Raw genomic sequence first — 8,966 nt, 5'->3', positions numbered from 1 at the left:
TTACATTTACTGCTGGTCCAGCTAATCCCAATTAAGTAACAATGTTGCTTTAGTAGTTAAACATTTTATGTCTTTATGTCTCCTTTTCTAGGAAAGAAGTTGTTTGTTAATCTTTTTGTTTTGGGGTGCCTAACACAGTGCTACACTCTTGATGTTCTGAAAACCCTGCTTGAAAAAAAGGAATGAATTTAAAAGGATTACCTGAACCTTTAAACAGTGGTTCTAATTTTGATTTCCTAGCAGGCAGAGGTCTTGCCAGGGTTATCACAAAATGCTCAGTAAATTTTCAAAACAAGGTTGTTTTTAATTATACCTTAGTTCTAAAACAAACCCAAATCTGTCACACAGCACCTTCTGAAAAAAGGAGTGTCATAAAATCAAACAAGTGTAGGTATAACTCAACCCTGAAAAGTTTGCACTGATAATGCTTTTTAGTGGATTGGTAAGGAGAAAAACAGCAAAAAGCAGCAAAGGCAGTGAGAAATGGATGTAAAGAATGGAAAACATTTGCTAAGTGTCTATTTCATATCGAGTACAACCTTATCAACAATCCTGTTAGGGAGATAGCATTATCTTCAGTTCTATCTGACTCCCCAGTCAGGATCTTACCCTTTTTTGATGAAAAGAGGTGTTGCAACTGGAAGATGTTGGGTGGCTGAGTATGCCCACCTGCTTCCTGGAGATGGAACACTTAACTTGCTTAAGAATAGGTCATGATTTTTTTTTTTTTGAGAGAGAGCAAGTGAAGTGTTTCTTAACTCTAAAGAACACCCTGTATAACTTATTAAAACTATAGGAATAATCATCATTATGATTTTATGGTGTTATTTTCAGCAAGCCTTTTGGATACATGCATTAACTGAGAAGGGTAGTAAAAACAAAGAGTCCACCAACCCAGAAAGATGAAATAGTTTATCAGATTAATCATCACATGGGTGACATAAAAGAATGACACCAAATCTGATAGAATGAACAAGGCCAGGTTTAGAAAGAAAGTAAAAAAGGTCCACAGCTTTGGAGTATGTTTCTGAGATCAGGAAAAGGGTGGGTGGCAACAGGTACCTGGTGTGGATTGAGAAAACTAGTGAGTGGAAGGACACTAAAGCTAAACATTTCACTGCCAAATGTTACCTTTCTAAAGCACTACATGGAACTCCATTTGCTTTTACTTCTTGACTATTAAACTCAAGGATTACAAGAGTGAGGGACATGAGGGGGCAACTTCAATGTTTAAGGGAGTCTGGACTACTCTGGGTATATGACTGCTACCCCTCCAACTTCCATGAGCCACAGAGCTTAAACTATGCACTAGGGAAGCAAAAGTGCCACTCTTTGGAAGGGCTTTTCTAAATGGAAATAAGACGGCTTCTGGAAAGCTCCTGACACATGTGGCTCACCCCTGCAGCTTAACAAGCCCTGAGATACATTTGTCCAGCATACACATCCATATAATATAGTTCTTTTCCTTGGGTGTGGAAGAGAACCATTTGCAGGCATAAGCCTAGATTCTCCTAATGGTCACCAGAGGGCGGTACATAGCAGGACCCTTGGGGCTCAGAGGCTCTGAGGCTCAGATTCTCAAAACCAATCTATTTAGCAGCACAGCTGCTATAGGCAGGCTCCACCCCCACCCCTAAGTATCAACCACTCCTGACTACCTCTCAGATGCTGCCTTTCCAGAGCAGTACAACCTCTTCTGAGCTTTCCTTCCTACCTCAGGGGCGCCTGCCTCCTTTGATTCCAGGTGTTTACTGTGTTGGAACTCCCCAAAATACCTGGGACAGAGAGTCAGAGCCCAGGAATAATGGAAGAAGAAGAAGAATGATGGAAGAAGCTAATAGAAACAACAACCAGGGCTGGTGATGAAAAATGAGCTAAGGTTGTAATAGGCACATGCTCTTGCCTGGGGAGGCTGTCCACCCACAGGCCAATTTTGTTCTCTGCAGCCCTGCAGTAAGGAAAGATTTCAGTTCTTCCTCTAGCTTCTTTCTTTTGCCTATAATTGTGTGTGGACTCTAAGTTCTTAGCCAGGGATTCCCACAGGTTATCAGATGGCCCAGAGACATCCCCAAAAAGAAAAAGAATAAGAGGAAGAAAGAAAAAAAAAAAGAAAGAAAGAAAGAAAGGAAGGAAGAAAAGCTCCCTTAAAGAGTGCCACCACAGTAAGATGGGGACAAGGCTGATTCATGACCTTGAGGGAGGTGCCAGGACTGCTAAAGATAGGGGACTGAGATACTTAAAGAGTACCATATGGACAGGGGAGCCCCTCTAAACAGAAAAGGGAGGTGCAGGGGCTTTCCAACTCCCAGGACAGACAAAGTTCTCTACAGAAGTTGGTATGCAACCTCAGGGGAAGAATGCTGGTCTTCTCCTTTCACATTGAAGTTTTCCCCAGCAGCCTAAAATACTTGCATGACTTTTCTGGTCTTTTCTGCTAATGCATTGGGACACAGCTCTGAAAAGAGGAATAGGGTCCCAAAGATGCTGTGAGGAAGGAGGGGGAGTCAGAAATAAGATTGATCTCCCCCCCCCTCCGAATTACCCTCTGAATAGAGATGTTTTCCAATAAGCTCCTAAAAGTCTTCCCTTTATTAGCCCACCTGCAGAAAAAATGAGGGACGTCAGATTTGGCTAGCTGTGTCAGACAATATTAAAGCTATGTTGTAGCCCGACGGCAGCCTCATCTTGGCTGGCTGGGCAAGCAGATCCTTATATTACAATTTATAAATAGTAAATAAAATAAAATTATCGGGTGGGGCTAAGGCACTGGGGAAGAAGAGGCTAAGCAGTCCTCATTAAGGGTGCCACCATCAACCCCACCTACCGAGGACCAAAGATCACCTCCTTTCTGTTGAAAGTTGACCTTAAAGCAGGCAGTTTCCATAGAGCCCCCTTTCTCCCTTACCCTCCCACCCTCCCAATCTGCATTGCCTGTGCCCACATCCCCACATCTCAGCCAGCACGATTGGGTTTCATCAAGCGTATCAAGGTTTCTATGTCTGGGGCATTCAGCCCAGCAGCTCCTCTGCCAAGCGATAGAGGAGGCGCGAGTACCAGTGCATGCCAGTCGGCTGGACTGCACCACCGGGGAGCAGCGCCCCCAGCGCGTGCAGCAGGCGCAAGGGAGCAAAGGCGCGGTGAGCCCACTGGTGACTCTCCAAAACAGCGTAACAAGAGGCCAGGACGTCGTTGACTAGCAGGGTCCCGTGAGCAGTAAGTGGGGCGAACACGCCCACGGCTTCCTCTCGCGCTACGCGGGCCACGCGCGCCGGCCGAAGCGCGTCCCCGCCAGGCGCCAGCACTGAATCCCCAGCGCGTAATCGGCGCGCGAACACCGGTGCAAAGTCGCCGGGTTCCGGAGCTGGCCCTCGAGCAGCGAACACTAGGTGCCAGGGCGTAAGCAACAGTTTGCGCGGAGGCCTCTCGGTCTCCACAGCCACAAACGAGGCCCGGCGCTGCAAATCCCGGTCCAGGAAGAGCAGCACCGGTGTGGGCACCACCCGGCCTGTGGCATCCGCCGCCAGCACCCAGTCTCCGCCGTGCAGTTCCCGAAGCCCCTTCCGCTCGCCGCTCCGAAGGCGCACGGTGGCATTTCCCGGAAAGCAGCCGCCGGCCCGGACAGCCAGTGAGTTATCTGCAAGGGAAAAAAAAAAAAAAAAAGATAGGACTGAATCGAGACCAGCGGCTCCAGAACGGTGGTAGATTCTCAAAAATATGAGTCAAGCTCAATGCAGACTTCACCCAGTTCTGGATAGTACAATATTTCCCACTGATCAGTCCCTAATCTGGGCAGAAGTGGAAGGGTGGTTTACAACACTAACTCCCAGTTGGTCTCCCCTAGGGCTATTGTAGATTCATGGGAACACCTTTGGGCAGACCTTACCACCCACCCCGTACTGTACCAGCTTTGACAGACACGTGGACATGGTTGCGGGACTCGTAGTAGACCCAGTCGAAGCCGGCTTCCACTGCCAGGCGCGCCAGCAAACCATACTTATTGCGGTCACGGTCAGAGGTGGTGATGTCCAAGGCACGGCCTTCGTAGTGGAGTGAATCCTGAGCGTGGTGGCCGTCCTCATCCCAGCCCTCAGTCACTCGTAGGCGCACTCCAGGCCACATGTTCATCACTGCAATGGCCAGCGCGTTTACCCGCTCCTTACAACGCTGTTAGAGAATAAGGAGTCAGTCTCCCCACTACCGCTATCATTACCTCTGGGGCGAAACGATTTGAATAGAAGCGTTGATTCCTTGTTCTTAGGTCCCAGTTCATTCCATACCAGTTTTTGAGTGTTCTGGGCAAGTGAGGATCTGAATAGGTGTAGTCGCCCTTCTGCACTCCCTTGCCAGGGCATCGTTGGAGAACTATGGGGTCACCTCTAAGATTAAGAGCGGGCACCCATACCTAGCTCTTCGGCTATTTTAAATGGCTGCCTTTAGCCCCTACTTGTTCCGGGACCTTGGCCCGACCTGAGTTGAGAGGGCGGGTGGAGTTTGGTTAGGGAGGGCCTGGCTACCCAAGAGGAGCCCCTGTTTGAGCCTGGCCCCTGCCCCAGGCCCTGGCTGCCCTCCCTCCGCCTGATTCATCTTTTGTTTCGTTGCCTCCCCTGGCCTTCCCTGGCACTGGGCATCGCTTCCTTCCTTCCTTCCTTCCTCCTCCTCCTTTCAGCCCCTAGCATTAACCCCTTCGTGGTCTGGGTGCCCCCCACAGAGGTGCTCAAGAGAAGCCGTGCAGGATCAAGGCTGCTGGAAAAAGGGTTGGGTGGCGGGGGCTGCACGAAGCACAATGGCCATTCTCCAGGATGACTTAACTGAACGAGAATCCCGGGCCGAGGCCGGGAACGCGCCTGGAGAAGCGGACTCAGCAGCTCCAGCCACAAAGGCGCTTTTCAGCCGCCCCGGCTCATAGAGAGGAAAGGGCAGAAAGCCGCGCCTCCCATCCCTGCTCTGGCCCGCCAGGTCCCCTCCCCCAGCGTGACCAGTCCTCCCAGTTCCAGCTAAGGCTCCGCCAGCCTCGAGAGCTTCAATCTTTCCTCAATCTCTGGGCAGAGATGCTCGTGGGAGTAGCACCTGAGAATACTCAGCGCTGCCCTTGCGCGGATCTGGGGGGCCCCCTGCAGGGTGGAGTGAAGAGGAGGAAAAGGAGCAGCGGCTGGAAGTCTGCACCTGGGGGAGTGAGGCCACAGTTATCTTGGCCTCTCCTGTCTGGGAGCTGGAGACCTTGGCGCGCACCATAGGACGGACACCGCGGGAGGAGCGCAGAGGACAGTTTCCTTTTCTTCTTCCCTCCCAGACCCCTCACCTCAGACTTGTTTTTTTCCTAAACTGCCAGGGGGATCCACCCCCACTCTCCCATCTCTAGTCATCTCCACCTCTGCAACTGCAGGGTTGGGGGTGTGGAGGGAGAGAGAACAGGAAAAGCAGTAGCTCCTTCCAACTTCTCGCCGTTTTGTCCCCTAAGGAGGCCCTGACCTGCGGGGGCAGCAGCCCAGTGCAGAGCCAACTCAATGGAGGCCTTTTGCAGCCAGGGTGTGGGAGATAAGCAGGACTGAGGGGGTTCCCAGGCCTGTCAGAGGCCCTCCTGTGCCTGTCCCTTGTTCTGCCTCCTCTACTGCAGGTGGCAGCCAGAGGAAAGGGCCATAATGTTCTATGACCAAGGAGGGGGAAAAACGGAATAGACCCTTCCCAATCTCTGGGTAGGAGGAAGGCTTTCAGTACAGGAGCAAGTAAAAATGCTTTCTCCCCTTGACAGGTTTTCCTAACAAAGTAACCTGGAAAACTATGGCAATTAATCAGAGGAAATCCGTACCCCTCCCTCTCCCTCCACCTTCTCACTTCATACACAATTAGGTGGTGTAATGGAAAGTGTATAGGACTTAACGTCAGGAGTCCTGAATTCTAGTCCCAGCAATGCCACTAATTAATTGTGAGACTTTGATTAAACTGCTTTTCCTCCTGGGATCCAGCTCTCCCATTTAAAGTGAGGGGTGGGGGTGGGAGGTTGGAGGAATGTGATTTTCAAGTTTCCTTTTCTGATACTATCACATGCCAGAGGTGGTCCTTCTCTTCCAAGGCATAGCCCATATCACTTAGGTCAGTTCAATATCAGTCTACAGCAAATGCTCACTAATGGTAGTTTAATTTAATTCTTTAATTTGAAGGAAAGCTTCTGAACTAAACTGAGCTTGGGGGACCCAGCAAACATTTGATACTCAGGTGAGCCCACCTGTTCTTTTCACTGAGGACTGCTTCTTACACCAAGACTGTCATCTAGACCCTAGAAAAGCCTTGTCCTGCTTCTAGGAAACCTCTCCTATGCCAAAGACATTTCCTGCCCAGCTCCTCCTCAGGTAGATGCCCTGGGACTTGATCCTTGGCCACCCTTTCCCAACCCCCTTCAGTCTCTTTGCGCAGAGGGCTTTTCCACAGTAAGGTCAGGAGCCAGTCTAAGGGTAGAGCCTTCTGTCTGCTGCCCAGCCAGCTCCTGGCCCCCAGCTCACCCCAGCCCTTCCTGCCTGGCTCGGTGGCTGACCCCCGGTCCACGCCTCAGCCATTTCCCGTCTCGCCTGCCGCCATCCTCCTTTCCCCGCCCTCCCTGCCTCTCCCAGCTTCACTCTCACTAGTCAGTCCCTCCTCCCCCCTTCCCATCCCAGCCTTTCCCTGTTGGGATACCTCCTAACCACTCTCCAGCCAGCCAGGTTCTTACTTTTTAAAGGGAATTTACTGGGGGAGGTCTTTTCTTTAAGACTAAGGTCTCTGTAGATGAAGGCAGCCTCACCCTCCCAGAAGTCGGGGATGCCCTGGCGCAGGTGGGGCGAGGCCCTCTTACCTCCGTCATCAGGCGGTCAGCGCCACTGTTTTCCTCATCCTTGAAGATGATGTCGGGGTTGTAGTTGGGCACGAGGTCCCGAAAGCGCTCGGAGCCCCTCGCCACCTTTCCCTCCGCGGGCCCGCTGGCGCCCAGGGTCCGCTCTGGCACGCTGGGCACAAATTGCTTGTACAGCAGAGGCACAAGCTGCTTGCGCACGTAGCGGCGCCTGCCAACAGGTCCCCGGCCCGGCCCACAGCTCTGGGCAGGTAATGCCAAAAGTGCCAAGCAGCACAGGGGCAACAGACTGACCCGCAGTGCCATGGCTGCAGCAGGCGTGGGTCAAGAGGGAGCGTTCTTTTCTTCTTTTCTCCTGTCAGTTGGGCATCTCCACAAGCATAAGAGAACACAGCAGGCAGAGCTGTCCCCAGTTTGCGCTAGAGCTCTTGTGGCTTTGCGCACCTGGCTGTCGCTGGGTCTGCCCAAAGGTCCCGGGGAGTTGGGGTGGTCTGGAATCTGCTACTGGTGGACCACCATGGCAGGGAAGGGGGGTCGTGGGTGAGTGCCAGCCCAGCCAGTCTCTGCTGCCCAACTCCTGTGCTGCCAGAATGCCCGGACTCCGCCTTAAGTAGCCCCGCCCCCCCTTGCCAGGACCGTCCCGCCCCCTCCCACCCGGGCGGGGGATCTAGTTGGTCACCACTGTTCCATTTCGAGACTGAAGTGTGTCCCATCCTGGAAACCATGCAGACACCTGCCTAGGAAATCCTTGTAGCTTTACAGTCCTTGGCTGCCTGGATAGGCATCCTTCTACCTCCAAACCTAAATTTGGAACTAAACCATTCTCCTCTGATCCTTGAATTGGTCTTTGCTCTCCCAAAGCCTACCCTGGCAGGCCATGCCCTCTGCTGTCATCCAGGAAGTATGGGTTCCAATTTCTGCTCAAGGCCAGCCAAGCCCTTTGGGCATACAACCAGAGCCTCCCTTCTCTGTGGTTCTCTCCAAACCTCCCCCATTTCTCTCTTCACACTCAGCAGTAAGCAGGAATGGGAGGCAAGGATCCCAGGGGACCATTTTCCCTAGTAACTTTATAGTCTTCCAGTGGGAACGCCCCCAGAACCAGGAACAGTTTGGTATTTATACTTCTGTTTAGGACTTCCAACTTTGCACTTTCTAATTTCTTTTCAAATGAATAAATTGCAATTTGAAGTTGCTGATGGACAGGGGATACTTATCAAAAGTCCCGCTCTGTAAAAGACTAATATAATGATCATCCTCCTTCATCTTCCAGGTAGGCACTTCTGTAGCCTCTGGATTCTTCCGGGCTCTACTTCAAGCCACTCAGATCTCATCTCAGAGGCACTTCATTCACCTACTTCTAACATTTATAAATTCCTTCCTCTGGGAAGTCTTTCATGATGTTCTAATACTGCCCACCCATGTTCCTGTAAGAGGCAGCAATTGACTGTTATGCTATTAAACTGTTAGAATTATCTGGTATCCTACTAGACAAAGCATTTAAGTACAAACTTGTTTGTCATGTAATTCCAAGGCTAAGTGGTTAGTAGAGTGCTCAGCAAGCATTTGTGGAATCTACACTTTTTTGTATTCCACACTCACCCTTCCCTCACCTAGCTCCATAGCTGGCACTCACACCAACTTTGTGTATGTTAGGAAAAACAAAACCCTTCCTCAAGACATTAGACTTCCAGTTATAAGGAAACGGTCATGGAAGTTGGAGTGTAGTTCAGTGGTAGAGCACCTGCCTAGCATTATGTGAGTCTGTGTGTGTGAGTGGGTGTGGAATTTGCTCTCTGGCACCAGGATAAATAAATAGAGATGGAGAGGGAAAGAAAGTGGTGCATTTCTATAATCCTAGCTACTTGGGAGACTGAGGCAGGAGGATCACAAGTTTGGGGTCAGCATGGGTAACTTAGTGACACCCCGGTCTCAAAATAAAAAAAATTAAATACATGGGGATATAATTCAGTAGTATAGTGCTTCTGAGTTCAATGGGGGGGGGGGAGTTACAACTATATATTGACTATGAAGTGAACAGTTGTCCCATAAGTTATACAGTGAAAAATCTAAGCAGAAATTTTGTCCCTGATTCCCAACATAGCAAGGAGATTTCAAGGAAATGAAAGCCTCTACAAAGATCGAA

The 8,966-nt window shown here is 50.5% G+C and overlaps 1 protein-coding gene across 1 annotated transcript; it reads right to left on the bottom strand.

Moving 5' to 3' along the window:
* Nucleotides 1–279: 279 nt before the first annotated feature.
* Nucleotides 280–7,423, bottom strand: Dhh (desert hedgehog signaling molecule). The gene is made up of 3 exons (XM_005324905.4): nt 6,827–7,423; nt 3,903–4,164; nt 280–3,634 (listed from the first exon to the last, which is right to left on the bottom strand). The coding sequence occupies exons 1-3, from the start codon at nt 7,127–7,129 to the stop codon at nt 3,009–3,011; spliced, it is 1,191 nt and encodes a 396-aa protein (XP_005324962.1). The 5' UTR covers nt 7,130–7,423; the 3' UTR covers nt 280–3,008.
* Nucleotides 7,424–8,966: the final 1,543 nt, after the last annotated feature.

This window comes from Ictidomys tridecemlineatus, chromosome 6, assembly GCF_052094955.1.
Source record: "Ictidomys tridecemlineatus isolate mIctTri1 chromosome 6, mIctTri1.hap1, whole genome shotgun sequence".
NCBI classification, from domain to species: Eukaryota; Metazoa; Chordata; class Mammalia; order Rodentia; family Sciuridae; genus Ictidomys; species Ictidomys tridecemlineatus.
The sequence above is the reverse complement of the archived record's forward strand: the minus strand, read 5'-3'. Positions and strand labels throughout refer to the sequence as shown.

Coding starts and splice junctions, on each gene's coding strand:
- Dhh (XM_005324905.4), bottom strand. CDS start 7,129: ATGGCACTGCGGGTCAGTCTGTTGCCCCTGTGCTGCTTGGCACTTTTG. Junction 4,165..6,826: donor CTGACCGCCTGATGACGGAG/GTAAGAGGGCCT, acceptor ATTCTCTAACAG/CGTTGTAAGGAGCGGGTAAA. Junction 3,635..3,902: donor CCACGTGTCTGTCAAAGCTG/GTACAGTACGGG, acceptor TTTCCCTTGCAG/ATAACTCACTGGCTGTCCGG.